Source organism: Leuresthes tenuis, unplaced genomic scaffold, assembly GCF_036924035.1.
Source record: "Leuresthes tenuis unplaced genomic scaffold, fLeuTen1.0.hap1 SCAF_10, whole genome shotgun sequence".
Classification (NCBI taxonomy): Eukaryota; Metazoa; Chordata; class Actinopteri; order Atheriniformes; family Atherinopsidae; genus Leuresthes; species Leuresthes tenuis.
In genome coordinates, this window is record NW_027325364.1 from 16,528,050 (window position 1) to 16,545,939 (window position 17,890).

Below are 17,890 nucleotides of genomic sequence, written 5' to 3' on the forward strand. Positions count from 1 at the left end.
ACCTTATTTATTCAAGATAACTGACATTTTAGTGCAGCTTTTTTGGGGAAAAAAAACGACACAAAACAAAGATGGACAGTCCCCCAACATGTTTGCTCTGTTGATTCATTCACTGTTCCTCCATGACAGTTACCAAGCAGCATGCAAGAGCTCAGTCCACATGCAAACATGCTGCCAGGTGTTGAGTGTTCTGATGGGGTACTGGTTGATAACTTGCAGCTTTTTGCATCTGTCACTACACGTCTCCTCATCCTTGGACGACTCGATATGACCTAGACAAAAAAAATAAAAAATAAATAAAATGAAGGTAAATTAAAACTGCTGCTAAAATAAGGAACAATTTTTGGAAAAAGCATCAGCCTAACATAAATATGAGGGGAAACAAATTATGTGATTTGCAGTTGGTGTGTTCCGGCTTTGCCCAACAAATAGCTTAATTAGAATTCTTTTGATCCATAAATCATCACAGAGATCCCAGTCTGCATTCTGTTGAGCTGCTATATCTCTGACGTGAGTGATCATTTGCCATACATCATTCAGTATCTTGAGGTATGAATTACCCACATCCCTCAAATGCAGTTTCCCAGTTGCATGGAAGAAGCATAGCTACCTGTCATTGAATTATTTAAAGCACAAACACAAAATGAGCAGAAGCTAGTTTTAAGTCAAGGCTATGTGTCCGAGTACTGACTTTGAAGACCTCTTGTGACACCTGGGCAGCCGAGAAAACTTGCCACCTGCAGTCAAAGACGCAAAAGAGTGAAAAGGCTGGTTGTATGTCCGAACAGAAAAATAAAACACAAAACGGCTTTCAGCTTTTAATATACTTACAGCTAATAACCATTATCCCCAAGATGAAGAGCACTGCGGCAATGATGAGTCCGGCATATCGTAGGGACTCGTAATCTGGACATGGGACGTACGAAACAAAAACTTCAATCACAAACTACAAGTAAACACACACACACACACAACACAGAAGTGCTTCTTACCATAGGTGAAATCCTTGTCCCACTTCGGATCTATTCAATGTAAAGGGAAGGAGAAAATTATTGACTTAAATCTGACTGTTGAGAGGAAATTTCTACAGGAACAAAAAAAAAAAGAGACTCATCGGGGAGCAACTGAACTCAGAAATGGCATGATGGCACATGGACACCCTATCTGTGGTAAGCTGGCAAAGCATGATGACACAACTATCTTATCCTCTTTTGCATAGGGCACAATCAAGCATTAATCTGCTGGCAACAGAGGAAGTGAGGCGCTCTGTTCTACCACTCCGCCGAGGGTTTTGTTTTGAAGACAGGGAATTGTATTTGTGATACTGTCACTGAGCCATTCGATAACAAGAAAACAGCTATGACTGTGGCATTTAAGGTAACTGTAGAGCAAGAAAAATGTTTTAGTTACCCCAGACAGCAGGTCTAATGGTGATGCGTTTGGTGGCATTTGTTACAGGTGGGGTGGATGTCACTGTGGATGGTAAAAAAGAAATAGCAAGTAGTAACTAGTGACTCTTTAAAACATTTTATAGGCCCTTTTTTCCTTTCTACTCAATATTTATGAATTCAAATATCTATCATACACAAGCTTACTATTCAAATACATGATTTCATTTATTGTACCATATTTTTTCCCAGGATGTATTAGCACTTTATCCTTGCCATGTCCATACATCGTTACTTCTCATTAAGCTCCAGATGCTATCGGAAATTTGACTTTATTTCAAAATGAATTTCTGAATATTTCAGTGAAACGGCTCTCAGAGGAAATTTAGGCTGGCAGTTTTTAAAACATATCAGCACCATTTCTGTCTTCATTAGTCTGGTTCTTTAGTCTTTCTACCAGAGCTGTAAAATGCAGCAGAAAAAAATTACTTTATGTAACTCAGCAAGGAAAGGGACTTCAACATTTTCTAATTACTTCATAATTAGGTTTCTGCTTTTGTGATGGGAAAGAGAGCAGTGAGGGTTTTCCAGTTGGTGTGAGGACATGTTAAATCCAGTGGAGGGCTAATGATTTATCGACTAGTCAAACTCAATGGCTCCACCAACTGGGTGTTTAAGCACATGAGGGGGGAGAGTGAAGATTGTTACCTGGAACTGAAGGGGGCTTCGTTTGGGACTTTGTTGTGTTCTGAGTGAAAGCTACAGGGGAATAAAAATCACATCAAGTCAGACTGAACTTTTCATTGCTGGTGATAGTGCTAATGATCCGATACACTACCCTGTGTCTTTGTTTCTGAGTCGGTGGTTTTGACTGAGTTGCTCGTGACAGTGTCTGTGTTTGTGGTTTGTTCAGTTAGGGGGCTTTCCGGGGAGGAGTCAGCATCTCTGGTGACTCTCAGTTCCACTCTTTCCTCTGTCACAAACAAAGAGCATCAAGTGCATAAGATAAAACTTAAAGACAGATTTTTTATACCATTACATTTGAATATACACAGATGGATGGATAGGCTAATATAAAGGCATATAGGTTTTAGTTTTGCAAGTACTTTACCAATGACAGTGGTAGGAATGTCTGCCATAATGGTGCTCAAAGTCACAATTTGATCTGCCGGTGCGGGAGTCTGAGCCCACGAGACTGCAGGAAAACAAGACACATTTTTAATCACACACACAAAGAAAAACACAAGTCAGAAGAAACAGTCCACTTTGCGAGAAGAACAAAGCACCGTGCTGTTTACGCCAGTGACTTTTTTATAACAATGCTGTCATGTATTCCTGACAGAGGGCAGACTTCAGAATGTGTCTGGCCTTGCAGGGGGAGAGAGGCCCGTAGACGCACAGAGTATGTCACAGTAGTGGTCCTGTAAGCCGGGCTGTGAGGCAACCTCGGGATACAACAGAGCTGGATTGTTGAGTGAGACTACAGGACAGAAGGACCATTGTCTGTTTACTCACTCAGCACCTTCCAATTAGTGCTGAAGCTCCACAAAACCTCTACTTTGTTGAACTAATGCTGTGATTCCAGCTACTTTAATGAACACATAGGAGAGGACTTGTTTAAGGGTGTAAAGATTTGTTGCTCATTTGAATATTTGTACGTTTCTTTAAATGTTTCAGATACAATTAGTGTTCATCTTGATCTCGATGAGCATTGTGCTGTTGTGGCTATAATACAGCTGAAAGTTTAGCCTCCAACAGTCTGCAGCCAGAGTCAAACTAGAATTTTTTTCTCTAAACTTCCTAGGGTTTATTGACATTATTTAACTATATCTTAGCTGTAAAATAGTTTTTTTTTTTTTTTGTTAACCGTGTCTTTCCACATTACTCAAGTAGTAAAGGATCTGGATTCTTGTTCCACCACTGTCATCAAATTAAAAGGAAGTGTACTAAAATTTTTCATGTGAAATCCTAAGCCGCCTTTTCTAATGTCACAAATTGTGACATTAGAAAGAGGAAGTTAGACAATCTTCCTCTTTTAAATAAGAGAAGAAGAAGAAAAGATACAAAAAATACACATAATAAAACTCTCCTACTACAGCGTATGAACGGCAGCCACTGGTAGCTCATGTTACACCCTCATGCTTTCGCACACTTTCAGGTCACGTGTGATAACTCTTAACTAAAAAGTTATTACCAGTGTTTTAATATGATTTTCAGAATGCTCAAATACTCCACTGCCTGACACTTGAATGCAATGAACTTTCTGTATATTTAGGGACAAACAAATAATAATATAATATATAATATAATAAATGTAATATAATAATAATAGAAATTTATATACATATATTTCAAAACCAGAACATTTAATAGCTACATTTGTCTGCAGCAAAAAAAAGCATAAAAAAGCATGGTTGCGTCACCCTGTCAGAATTTGTAATTAGTGAATATAGTTTATGTTAAGGTACGCGTGTCGGGTTGCATGCTGGGACAGGAGCAGGAGCATTATTTTTGAAAAGACACCTCTCCTGTTATCTCTGTTGCTGCATGAAGAGTTTTTGTTTTGTTTGACTGGAGAAAGGAAAATGAGCGAGGAGGAGATGGATCTTGTAAGTTGAATTGCTGCTGAATGGAAGATCTGCGACCTAACAAGCAGGTGTTGTGTTGAAATCTGACCTCCCATGAAACCCAACTTCCCTTTTGTTTGGCCAGTTTGTTTTGATAAGCAAATTGAAAATACATGCAAATATATTTGGCAGTGTGTTTGTTTTGAAGTGTCACATACAATGGGTTTTAAAAGTTAACAGAAAGCTTTTCATTTTGAAACACATCTTAAATAGAAATGTGGGTTTTTTTTTGGTGCGTACAGTGGTTAGATACGCCCATCATTTAAATATTGGCAGTAGAAATGGACTTAGACATTCATTTAGAGGCTATGGTTTGAGCTTAGAAGCACTGTGCTGAAGTCAGAATTTAGGGTCTGTGCTTAAGATACCCTCAGATACATCAGCTTCATATTCTCTATTGATTTTTTAAATATAGTATCACTTATGTGACATGCTGGCAAACCTAAGCCATATATATTTTTACATCAACATCAAAGTTGAAAAATAAAATAAATGAAAAAAGTGTTGGGTCAGATGGGTATCACTTTAAGGTCTTCCTACCTGCTTTTTTGTTTGTTTGATTGTTTTTTATTCATGGCAGATTTAGCTTGGACACTTGGTAAAATTCCACATAATGGCTGATTACTATAAAGCGACACTTTAGCACCACATTTAACCCGTTCATTTCGATTGCTCAGCGCAGGTTTCGCATACTAATTTCAAAATCAGTGTGTGTATGACTGCACAAATTCCGTACCAGAAGGGATTGTTCAACGCTCACCTTTTAACATGGCAAACAGGAAATATATCAGGGAGGCCGTAGAAATCTGAAAGAAAAAGAAGATATGAATAAAGGAGGAGTGACAGCTGTTTAGTGTAAAGTATAGCGAGTATTTTAAACTGTATTTGCAAAACAGCACAATCAGTTGTAAGACTGAGATTAACTTTAGAAGAAGTAATCCAAGGCCTGTAAAACAGCACAGATAACTTGATGAATGATGATCAGATACATGTTTACACTTTCGTGAACTTGTTATAAAGGAGTGCAGAATGCACAAAAAAAAAAACTAAAAACAAAACATAAACACACAAAAAAATCGCTGTTGATTTACTCAGTGTCTCTTTAGTCATGGTAATGATCATGGCACTGTTTGGCCAGAGCCTGAATACAGAGTAAACAAGCACGACATGGTTCATTAAAAGATCTGCCTTGATGATCCAGGCAATGACTCTAGAACACTCTGTACAGTGCAAATCCTCCCAACAGGAAGATGCACTCATTGAGGTTAGCACCACATGGCCACTTCTCCTTCCTGCTTTAGCACAAGGCATCATCACCCACACTCCTCACACAGCACGACAGAAAAGAGATTCTGTCTTTGAGGCACAAACAATAAGAAACTTTTTATTTGCCAAAAATGAGTGATCGAGGCCACATATTGTGCGCGCACTCTTCCCACATGTATCTGTGCTGAACTTTGTAGTTCTGTGGATCTAACTTCATCATATTTTCAGAGCTGTCACCAATTAAAAATTGGCATTGCAAGATGTGTCAAAAATATTTTTAACATAATGGAGATCCTGGGATGGTGAGCATTCTCCAGATCAGTGGAAAAAACAGGCTTCTTCCTCCCCCTCAACATATTGCCTGTAGCTTCAAACAAAATCACTCTAAAAAAAACTGTCGAGTTTTGTGTGATTTTAAAATTAATACAGAGAAAAACAACTGTCAGGCAGGTGCAACAAAAGCTGGTAGCGTAACAGATGGAAGTCTAGGCCAGAGACCAGCTTTGAATTCACCCCCAGCAGAAAATGAATCTCAATCTTTGACCTATCCTGGTGGCAGCTCATCCCCTCGGCTGGGAGCGGCGTGACAGGTGAGCGTCTGTGGACGTCATGAGCTTTGACAGCTCAGATTAGCAGGTCGTGCCAATCTTCATTTCACTCCAGAGCATATGTCAAGACGAGGCCTGTTTCCCTTGGGCTGTACAGGCGTCTTACCCTTTCCCTAGCCTAACCCGCCTGTCTGTTTGTCACATCTTTCATTCTCATTCACTCTCCGTCTGTCTGTGCATCCGTTTGTCTGTCATCCTCCATCAATCTCTTTCTAGTTGGCCTCACACAAAGCAGCCCTAAGCCTTCTTATATTTAGTCTCTCATTAAAACTATTTTGCTTACCTTAGCATCCATCCTGTAAGGTGTTAGTGTCCAAAGATGTATCCAAAGCCTCATCATCCACAACGCTTTCCTTTGTGTCACTTTAGCCTACCACACCCAGGTGCTCACCACCACTGGCACTTCCTCATCCAGTTAACTGACGTCTGTTTCAGTTACATTTTCTCTCTCTCTCTCACCCACTCTTTCTCATAGCGTTGCCCTCCTCTGCATGCCTTGTAGAATCTAGCTTTTCATTTTTACTAAGATCTCTTCCTGTGGTAGAGTTGTCTCTCAGCGCAGTGGCTTCTCTTTCCACTCCGTACGTCCTCTCTTATTGACCATCGTTCTCCATGTTTGTAGAAGCTTTTCTGTGCACTGTTCCATCTGTCATCTGCATCCATGTCTCTGACTCATAAAGGAAGATCAACCTTGTAAAAAGAGAGTGTTGGTGTGTTTGCTTATGAAATGTTATGGAAAAGGTTTAAATGATATGGCTTTCTTCTACAGGAGCAGATGATTATTGCAATCTTTCCTTGTACATACTAATATCAAGAATGTCCCAGCACTGTATGATAATCACTTTAAATAACCTTTTAAAAATGTCTAAAAAAAGGGATTCTGTTCTCACTTTTAAAATATTGTTGGCTTGATTTATATAAACGACTAAGATACATGCAATATCACATTCTATGTAGTGTATAGACTTCATAAAAAACACATGAAGAGCAAAAGTTCAAACTCTTCTAACTTATCAGAATTTCTATATACATATATATGATGATCTGAAGGTTTAAGCCATTGCCAACATCTCAAATCCTTGCTTCTTTCTACATGGTTTTAGCTGTTGTTTCAAGGCTTTGGAATGGAGTCTGCAATTGTGACCCAACAGCATTGCCCAACTCAGAAGTACAAACCTAAACTGTTAAAGCAGACAAAGCCTGTTGTTCATCCACAAGAGGAGAGGGCAGTCTTTGTCCACAGTGCCAGGGATGTTTTTGAATCAGCTTGTCCCTCATGTTCCAATGCTTTTTGTAAGAAATTATTTAGATGCAAAATGCAAAAAAAGAAAGGGTAAGATGCCGGTATATGTAAAAAAACAACAAAAAAAAAACAGACTGAAAGTAATTTAAAAGCAGTTTGAAATAGTACAAAGAGAGCGCGATAAGTGCTGAAAGTAAGAGATGTTATTTTTCTGACTGACGTTTTCAATTTTATGGAGAAAAGATTCACGGAAAAATTGGGAGAGGGACAATAATAGAATACAAGTTGAAAAAGCTATAGATTTTTTTTTTTTTTAAAGTACATGCAAAGCATCTCTTAACTTATCAGATTAATGGACAACAGGCCTGTCACAGGCCTGTGCCTGGATAAAAATGGGTTCACAACTCTATGAAAAACTGTAAATGTGCAAATAGTGCACCCATTATTGAACACAGGTCATATAACACCTATGCCATATATTTTGCACACGCATGTGTACACACACACACACACACACACATTCACTCACTCACTTGCTTATTATACAGTTGCTGTGTTGTCCTGTGGTTTTAATCATCTGTATCCACAATCTTAATATTTAATTTGAATCCACAAATGACGTTTTCACATACTTGCTGTTGCTGTTGTTGTCTCTGTTTGTGTTTTTCTCCGTTTGTCTTCCTGTAGGCGCTCCTGGTGGTTCTCCGCCTGTTCTCCAACAAAGGCCATACGGTATTTCCTCTTAACTCTCTCTATTGATGTAGCAGCTGGTTGTCTGGTTTAGTCTCTTTTATTGTTGTTATTGTTGAGGTCTTCCTCTTTTGCCTCTTTGTCGCCTTTCTCCTTATTTTGTTTCCCGTCAGGTTCGGCATTAATATATAATTTGAACACAAATAGATGAATAAAACAATAGATAGATATATAGCACGTAAGCATCAAGGGGAGCTTTATATCCATAAAGCTTCCCTTGTAGTGAATGTGATAACGCCATTATGAATGCCATTTTGCCAGTTACCTTGGTTACTATGAAAGTTTGTTGCTTCCTTGTTTGGTTTAGGCAATTACATCACATTAGGGTTAAAATCAAAACTGCTCAATAAGCGGAAAAAACCCCCCATCGAGGTTAGGACTAAAATGCATGCCACCACACCACTGTCATGTTTTTGGAAGAAGGGCAGTCATGTTTCAACTTCCTAGTTGTTTTCCAGGGACAATTGTTGTATTTATTCAGATGCCGCCTTTCATTCACAGTGAGGGGCAAATTGTATCCACATTACCAGCCCCAGCAGAGCAGAGGCCCAGTGTGAGTCATAACAACTGATAGTGAAATCATGTTCTAATTTGTAAAACCTGTGGTTGCTTTTTATTTGATTTTTATCTGGAGCCAGTTGAAAAATAAGCAGAGTGGGAAAAATGACATTTGCAGATATTGCTGTTAATTCATATTGGCTTTCCGCAGGTAGCACAACCTGTTAAAGTCATAAAGAGATGGCATTCGATCAAGCAGAGGGATGTGAAAACATTCCCAGAGATGAGGTAATTAAAGGCTCATATTTGGTTCTCTTTTGACTTAATGTTTCACTCCTGTGGATATTTGTTTGAGCTCCCTTGAGATTCTACTCAAAACAACAGATCAAACTCTTCATGAGGCGAGTGAGGAAAAATAAAAGTTGACAAGCAGTATTGAGCTGTCAAACCCTCAGTTTAGCAGATTGCCATTCCTGCCTGAGCTGAAATGATGTATTATGAACAGGCTTTGGTATGAAAACAGCAGTCAGTGAGACAGGAATTTAAACAATTGTTCGGTAATGAGACAAACATACCTTGACAGCTCACGGTAGAGAATAGCAAGCCTAACTGAGGGAATACAGCTCAGTGAAATATTCAGATTTATCTTCAGGCATTCAAGCCCCTACTCTCGCACCTCGTAGGTAAACATTTCTATGAAAAATGTGCATGTTTTTTTTTTTTCAAGTGAAGTAACAGCAGAGCCTATTAATCAATGAAGGACATGTTTTAAATATATGTATTGTATGACTGTACTGTATTTTACACACTTACATCAGTGTCAAAGAGAGAAAAACTGGAAGTGAAAAAAGGGGAGTATATTACAAATATTTGTAGAGTACATATATGTGTGTGTATTTATATGTATATTTGTATAGTCATGGAAAAAGACATGGTTTGAGGAGGTGTATGACCTTCTCTCAGTAGAAGAAACACATGAATGATCTCAGGCTTTATGACACAACCCATGGGATCCAAAGGTCCTGCTGCCATTGACTCAGTACAAGACAGTAAAGAACACTCGAAAGGTCTTGAGTCCTTGCCATGACAAATCAGTCCAGTTTTGGCAGCATGGGGAAGTAATTTCCAGTCATTTGGAAACACTTTAACTCAGCTGTAGTTTGTGTTTAGTGCTAATCAACAAACGTTTGCTTCTTATTCAGCTAAAATAAGATTGGGAATAAAGTGAACGTTACACACAGAAAACACTGATATACAACATATTAGGACTATGACTCATTGTGAGAATGACAAAATGCTCATTTTAGGAAGCTGTTCCTATGCTCCCCAGATTTAGATGGCTGAGGAATGATGCATTTGTTCCTATGCTTTAGGCTGTGGGAAGAGTGTCTAATTGTTTTGAAGCGTTGCTCATTGAATAAGAAAAAAAGCATTTTTTAATTTTAAATACAATATAGGTAAATTTGACCTGAACATAATAGGAGTGCGTAACATAGGAGAACATAGCATAAAGGGAAGAACATTTGAATGAATACAACTTGCGAGTCCCTCCTCTCTGTTGTGCTTCAGCTCTGCCTCAGTTGTCTCAGTAGAGGAAGCTGACATGAAGAGAGCGCAGGCTGACAGCTATGGCAACGGCAGATGTGGCAGTGATTGACACAAGTCAGTAACTGACTCAAGACACAGTGGATTATTGGGAATTCCATAAGCAGGTCTAGGTGGAGCTAGAGGGACTTTTTTCGCCATTGTTTCATTGTCTGTTCCGTGTGCCGTTAGCAATTGTGAAAAAAAAGTTTTAGTCACACAGTTTCTGCTTCAGTGTGTGTCAACAAAATGCTAAACTATTAAGAGATATGACCTTTGGAACAAACACACGCTCACACGAATAGGTTTGTAAATTCAGCTCACAAAGCTACTAGCACTGATGTTAACATTTTTCTCCTCACCTTCATTTTTAGCATAAAATACATATTCTAATCATCGAGGGCAGTCCAGACCTACAGTGAACTCCTTTTTTAAAAAATAAATAAATAAGGAGGCCACATTCATAGCTGGCTAACCCTCTTCCGGTTTCAATCTCTCTCTGACTGCCCACACTCAGTGAGACAAATTCCCTGCATGGTTTCTCCCTCTCACTGATGTTGTGAGCTGAACTTCAATCCGAGAGAAAACAGGATTAGAGCCTGTCCGTAGATATGGCTTTTTCTCCTGAAGGCACAACTGTGCTAAATACCGCTCAATATGATCCCATTATGGGGATTCCCACAGACCAGCTGTGAGATCTTAAATTCTTTGTAGTTGACAGGGGGAGAGGCAGGACCCTGTCATCAGGTTCTCATCTGGGTACACGGTGAAAAAATGTTGATGTCAGATGGGTCAAAAGGATGATGTCTGCTTGGGTGGCATCGGGAGCCTGTGTTGCTTCTGCTCCAGTGCCAGCCACACACACGTCAGTCCATTTTTGTCAGCAGCCAACTGATAGGCGGAGCAGGGCGCAGTGTGTGGGTAGTGACCATGACTTGGCTCGAAGCAAGAGGAAGGAGGTGAACAGGGGCCAAGAAAGAAGGATAGAGATCTCAGAAAGAGCAGAAAATAAGCTTAAAAATATGATATTAAACTATGTATTGACATTCCTGACTGCATGAGTTTATTCAAGCTTTCAAATCGTCCTTTCAAATCATTCTGCCATTCTTCCCGGCTTGTATTCAGCCTCAATTTGTCAATTTGAGCTGCACATTAGATTATTTCAGTCCTTTGAGGAAAACGCTAAATGGTCATAATATACACAATGATAAGTAAAAACACTTGAAAAATGAATAACTGCATTATGTGGCATTTTGCTCTTAACACATGCAATTGTAGGTCACCTGTGAGATCCACTTCAAGAAGAATCAAATACACAACACAGCAGAGAATATCTTGCCACATAAAACTGTACTTTAGGACCAGTGCTGAGTCAAGAGGATTTTACCCCCTCGCTTTAGACCAACTCTCCCTGCAGTTCAAACGGTAGATCATAATCTTTCTGTAGTTGTTGAACATCCAAGACTTGCTTCTCCCTTTTGACACCCTGTTGAGAGACAAATTGCATCCTTTTTATATTTTGTGCATTTTGAAAGTACAGTATATAATATAGATCTATGTATTTTGGAACTGAATTGTGAAATTTACTCATGTGAATAATGTATGAGGTGTCCCTGTTTTTTGTTGTTTTTTTTTCGTTTTTTTTTCTATGACAGACCTGAGGGTAGGTCAGTGACCTCCAGTCATTCCTTTGTTGAGTCAATCTGTGATCAGACAAAAATGGTGGGAAAGGGATGGAGGAAGCAAATGTGTCCTGGTGCTCTCCCCCTTCTCTTACATCTTCATACAAATGGCTTTCAGAGTTCACAGGAAGGTGAATGACGTCTTGAACAGCACATGGAAGACACGATTAAGACATAAATATGAATTATCACATGAACATTTTAAAAAAAGACGCCATAATAAGCAGTCTAAGCCCTTATTGGCTCATATTTTGGATATTGTCTGTTTACTACTGCCTTGTTTACTCTGAGGTATGTTAACATCTCACCAAGGCCACGTCTTTCCTCAGGGTGTGGGCTGAGATAAGGCTTGTAGTCACCACTGGGATAATAATAATAATGGGGGTTTTCCTGAAATTAGTGAAACAGAGACGATAGCATCAGAATAGCTTTTACCCTATATAACTCCCTTTAAATGGCAATTCCACATGTTCCAACATGTCACCAGTGCAGAGAGAACTGCTGAGAATTACTTTTTATTTTCCCAAAAACATTGTTGTTTAACTTCTTTAAACTGAAATGAAGACAAGAAATATACTTATAAAGATGAGTGACAGTGATGTATCGAATGTATCCAAAGTAAGAGGGACATTATTTAAAGAATGGAATATTGCGGTTTTCAGTGCCCGAGTTACAGTGATATATTGGTGAACAATTCAGAAAACTGACAAATCAAACCAAAGATACAGCCCTAATTCCAAAATTGTAGTGCGCTGTGTAAAATGTTGTTATGAAAACAAATAGAGATGCCATTATTTGCTTTTCTCATAAGGCAGTATTTTATTCAGAATCGAGCAAAGAAAACATATCACATGTGCTTTTACTATTTCAGGGAAAATACAAGCTCTTCTTGAATTGGATGGCAGCAACACATCTAAAAAAAGATGGCGCAAGAACACATTTATCACTGTATAGCATCCCCTCTTCCTTTAATGACAGTTCTCTGTCTACGTGGGTTTCCCTGGCCTGGCGCTTTTGAAACCCTCTTTCATGTCCTCCCCACCCCAACTGGGTGAAGCAGGTGGCTGAAATTTGTGAGTGTGGTTTTGCGGGTGGTTTTTTTCTGTTAAACGGCAGTTTTCCTCTCCACTGTGCATTCTCAAGACGATCAAATTGATCAAAGCGAAGATCAAATGCTATCTATTGGTTTTCTTTACTTTCGATTCAATTCAATCCAATGTTCTTTTTCCCAGAGAAGACGGTAGCATTTCGGGATAATGTTCACACATGGGTTTGTCTTTGCATAATAGAACTTCAGCCTCCATTTGTGGGCGATACACACTGTTGCCTGTTGTCACAGAAAATTATTTCCGCAAGTGTTCCGAAGCCCATGCACTTATTTCCATGACACATTCATGTCTGTTTTAAAGCAGTGCTGCCTGACAGCATGGACATCATGGGCATCCAGAACTGACATTTAGAGATGTCCCTTGTGCACAGAGATATCTCCACATTCGGTAATATTTTGAAGATATTACATACTGTTGATGAAATATTCAAAGTCATAATTTTTCATTGAATAACATTATTCTGAAATTACTCCATACTTACAGACTGTCAACCTCTGCCCAGTCTCTGAGAGACTCTACCTCCCTATTAGCTCTTGCTAATGCTCAGTGACGTTATCCACCTGTTGTCATATAACCTGCTTAGTTACAGTGTGTTTCTCCAGCTGTTTCTCCCTTTTTTCCCCAGGATTTTGTTGTCCCTGTCTCACCTTTATGGGAAGAATTGCTGCCATCAAACACAAGATGAGCGAATATTTTTCATGAAAAAAAAAGTCTCACTTTCAAAATTTGATATGGTTCTATTGTTAATATTAGTAGAATATTGTTTTTTAGGATCATTATTCAATATCTTTAAGAATGCAAATGCATGTATTTTTTGCTCATACTTTATACATGTGTGTTCCAACCGTTTTAGAATTAGGGATGTCACTCAAGAGGACTGATTCTCTTCTGACAGCACAGAGATATCTATTTCTTTTACCTCACTAAACAGTTTTCTTCAAGGTTCCAGTCCTTGTTGGCCATTTCAGACTACAAAATGATAATTTATCTTAGATCGATGTGTATTTTGAATGCTAATTGTGAAATATTGATCTGTGTTCCATCTCTAGGCACAGCCAGAGGTTTCATTAGTTTATCTATCCATTTCCCTTGCTATGGCTGAATTCTCCACTTCCTCCTGTGCCAGATCCCCTCACCCTCACCCTCTGCCTAACCTCTTTCCTCCTCTCATCTGTTTACTCAGCCTTCTTGGTATCTCTGCATATTTTCAATTGCACCCCCCCACCCCCACCCCTCCTTACCGCTGTATAGCTCTCATAGATGTTGCTGTCTCTTTCAGATTCAGAGTCGATGAGGAGGGTGCGCTGAGCTGCAGTGTTGATCTCTTCTCTGCTCTCATACTTATTGGAGTTTCTTACAGTTGATTGACTTGACCTGCATGGAGAAATCAGACTTTGTCAGCTCCATGGTTGTACTGATAACAATTAGTCTTGACTGTTAATCAAGGGAAATGCAAAGCACTCATCACTCTTAGAAACTTGTTTCCTGCATACATTACACTCTTGTAGCATCAGGTAGTTATTGCATTGTGGGATTTTTGTAGGATTGCTGCACTAGGCTGATGACTCTAAAGTAAGAAAATATTGATAGAAGCTTGTCGTTTGTTCGCCTGGCCATTTCTATTCCTGAATAAGCCGCTGAATAAGATCTCAACTTACTAGAGTGAATTCATTCTGTGAATCTTTATTGCTTTAACAGAACTGCAGAGCCTTGACTTACCCATCCTCTTCATTCTTCTGTCTATCCACCACACTAACCCCTCCTGCCCCTGCTGGTGGTACAGAAACACAAGAAAAGAAGGTTAGTGTTGGAAAAATTCAAACCTGTAATAAGGAGTATCATATCATAAGCACTGAAATGTATCAAAGAACCAAAGAGGCAAGAGAGAATGAAACACAAGCGAGCATAGAAGAAATTCTATGTAAAAAAAAAAATGTATTAGTTGTTAAAGTAAAAATAAAAGATTGAGAGGGGGGCCTTGATGGTTAGGCTGACGAAAAAATGAAAAGAGACAAAAGGAGAGACAGCAAGGACATAAAGCTTGCAAATGAGATAAGAGATATGGATGCAACATGGAAGTGACAGCTTTGAGGGATGAATGTGGACGGAGGTAGAGGCTTAGAGGATGAGGAAAATGAGAGGTGACAGAATAGAAAGCAGGACATGGAGAAATGAGGTGCTGAGCTGACAATTACATCATGGTTCAGAGTAAGCTCTTTAGAGTTTTGTTAGGGAAGGAGGACATTAAAAAGACAAGAAGTGATGGGAAGAACACTTTCACATCCATAGATGAAAAGATGATCAGGCTTACTTGTCTGGTCTTGTCTCTTTCTCCACTTCAGTCTAAACAGGAAGCCCAGTGAATTCGACAGTATCAGGACTCCAAATACCATGGCAAGCACTACAATCAAATAGGCTGGCAGTCCTGTTTTACCTAGTTTGCAACACGTCAGAAACATCATCTTAGAATGACTAAAGTAGAAAATAAAGAAATTAGGAAATGTGTGAAAACTAAAAGACACAGACCTAGCTAGTCTTAAATCATCTTAAATAATTTCTTAAATCATCTTAAATAATGAAAAGGTAGTAGAGGAGAATGATTATTTCATGGTGCAATGATAATTGCTACTGTTACTACTGTTACCACAGGCTGAAGGTGTGCATTAACACAATGTGGCCAAAGGGAGCTGGATGCTGTGCAGACTACAATTTCCAGCTGCCTTCATTTCCAGAGAATTGTGGTAAAAAACTCACTCTGTGGGTCCACATCTGTTGGGACCCCGTCTGACCCTGGCCTCTCTATAGAGAAAGACACGACAAAAATACACTCATGTTTTATGCATGTGGACACTCAGATGTCTGTACTGTTCAGTCCTCTCAGTGTTGAGCTGGGGTTACTCCAAACTGACCCTTGGTGGTGATGGTCAGTATTGCATTGTTGTCAGCGTAGCCACTCTCTCCTATTGCATTGAGGGCATTGACAGAGAAATTGTAGGTGGTGACAGGCTGCAGACCAGTGACAGTGAAAGTTGTTACGTCGAGAGGGAAGACGTCCACGTACTGGAAGCTCACTGATTGGTCCCACCGGTATCTGTCAATCAAAAGGCTCTTTCAAGTAATATTCCCTTATTTTGAAAATGTGTCATTCTAAAAATCTCTTTACTTTGCTTTTTACCTTATACGGAATCGCTGAGGCAAACCACCATTAAAGCCAGGGATCCACTCTAGAGTGACAGAGTCATGGGAAATGCTGACTTGCCCGAACGATGAAGGTGGATCTGGGTGGTCTGTTGGGGAGAGGAAGATGTTGATATTGCAAATGTGGTATTTGTGTTAGAGCTGATCACCTTCACTCATCAGGGTGGGATTTAAATGGCTTTAGCTGCTAAGAAATGAAGATGGGTGCCATTAGATAACTGCAGTTGCTATTATATTTGTGTAGTGAAATATCACATGTGGCCCTGCAGCCTCCTTTGGCTTCCCTCTTTGCTATGAACCTGCCAGGAACGGACAAAAGGATAATCCTAAATGTGAGTATCACGCTGATGTTTTTTTAAATTAAGGGAATAGGGGAAAAAAGAAGGTATATGTGTCAGGAGAAGTGGTAATAGAAGGTTAGATAAAAATGTTTTGTGAATGTATTCTATTTTCTATTTCAGGCATAGCTGTCATTGGGTGAGAGGCGGGGTACATCCTGAACAAGTCGCCAGTTCATCACAGGGCTGCATAGAGACAAACAACCAGTCATGCTCACACTCATTCCTAGGGACAATTTAGAGTAACCAATTAACCTGACATGCATGTTTTTGGGCAGTTGGAGGAAGCTGGTGAACCCAGAGAGAATTGACACGGAGAGAACATGCAAAAACCACGCAGAAAGGCTCCAGTTGGGATTCAAATCAGGAACCCTCTTGCTGTGAGGTGGCCGTGCTAACCACCACAGCACCGTGCAGCCCCATGGTATCAGCATTAAAATGGAATCAGAAGAGGCTCTCCAGACCTAAGCTCTACAATGACGCACCACATCAGTGGGGTAAATTGGATTATTTACCACTTGGAACATAGAAAAACAGGAGGGTGGTGGTTTTGGGAGCTAAGGGAAAAGTAGTCAAGGAGAGATAGTTGAGAAGCAACATAAGAAGGAGATGCTCAGTTTGTGTATGGCTCCAGGGTGCAGCCCAGTTTCCAAAGTAAATAATTCCCACCAGAAGCTCAACTCATAAGATTCCTGGGCAAAGAGGTCAGTCTTATTTGGATCTCGTCTCCCTCAAATCCATAAAGCACCATGCTAAAGGGAGAAAAATCTAAAAACTTCCTCTTTCTCTCAGGCTCTAAAATGATAAGGAAGCATATATAAATGTATTATCACTGCTTTAGATTAATTATGAAAATTCCCAGCTATAAAAATGACAAGTAGAACAACAGGGCCAATATTGGATTGTATGCTACGGTTTTAATTGTAAACATTAAATGTGTCCAGAGATGGCTGCCGGCTAGTGCTGACAGTTGGACTTGGCTGATTACAGTTGGACCGCACAGATACAGTGGTAGCTTGGAGGTGGAAAAGTCTAAGCATGCCGGGAGAGTTAAGCATATCAGTGCTGTACTATCTCCACAAGAAGTAAAGTAGTGCTTTAGGCTAAATGATAAGGTAGAGATAGAGCAATGGAATGAGTTCACATAAAGGGCTGCCCCTCAGGAGAAACAGCTCTCTACACTTTACAGAATTTTGGATGTTCGATGGTTCTTCCAAATATTGCAATGTTGCTGAAAAAGCCTGATAGAATTTGGACAAGGCAGCCTCTGTTAATTTGAAATGCTGCCAAATTAGAACCAAAGGAAAAAAATAGTGCTCCACTTCCAAGTATGTGATAAGAATAATCTTTACAAGTTGTGTGCCATAAAACTGACTTGAATCATTTCCCTTTCACTCAAAAGGGAAATTTTTTTTTACCACTAGGGGGCAAAAATACATAAATGTAAACTGCACATTGAGCAGACACAGGAACCAAAATGAGTGAAACACACAGCTTACCTTTTACCTTTGGTGCAGTCCAAATCTCTAGGCATTTGTCTGGTTCTACTTCCTACCAGTCTTTCATTAATCTCTCTTGTGTGTTGATGAGAAGAGTGAG

At 39.5% G+C, this 17,890-nt stretch overlaps 2 protein-coding genes across 2 annotated transcripts in view; both read right to left on the bottom strand.

The window, feature by feature from the left end:
• Nucleotides 1–61: 61 nt before the first annotated feature.
• Nucleotides 62–6,501, bottom strand: fxyd5 (FXYD domain containing ion transport regulator 5). The gene is made up of 10 exons (XM_072394469.1): nt 6,173–6,501; nt 4,776–4,821; nt 2,500–2,583; nt 2,227–2,361; nt 2,097–2,147; nt 1,411–1,473; nt 993–1,022; nt 832–906; nt 692–737; nt 62–272 (listed from the first exon to the last, which is right to left on the bottom strand). Exons 1-10 carry the CDS (start codon nt 6,227–6,229, stop codon nt 248–250), a joined length of 612 nt encoding a protein of 203 aa, XP_072250570.1. The 5' UTR covers nt 6,230–6,501; the 3' UTR covers nt 62–247.
• Nucleotides 6,502–13,619: 7,118 nt separating this feature from the next.
• Nucleotides 13,620–17,890, bottom strand: part of nphs1 (NPHS1 adhesion molecule, nephrin) — a 39,219-nt gene continuing 34,948 nt past the window's right edge. Inside the window, exons 24-30 of the mRNA XM_072395055.1 lie at nt 15,931–16,042; nt 15,665–15,846; nt 15,510–15,554; nt 15,067–15,189; nt 14,475–14,526; nt 13,997–14,129; nt 13,620–13,643 (exon numbers count right to left, since the gene is read on the bottom strand). Of these exons, the coding sequence (XP_072251156.1) occupies nt 13,620–13,643; nt 13,997–14,129; nt 14,475–14,526; nt 15,067–15,189; nt 15,510–15,554; nt 15,665–15,846; nt 15,931–16,042 (671 nt within the window). The remainder of the gene's footprint in view (nt 13,644–13,996; nt 14,130–14,474; nt 14,527–15,066; nt 15,190–15,509; nt 15,555–15,664; nt 15,847–15,930; nt 16,043–17,890) is intronic.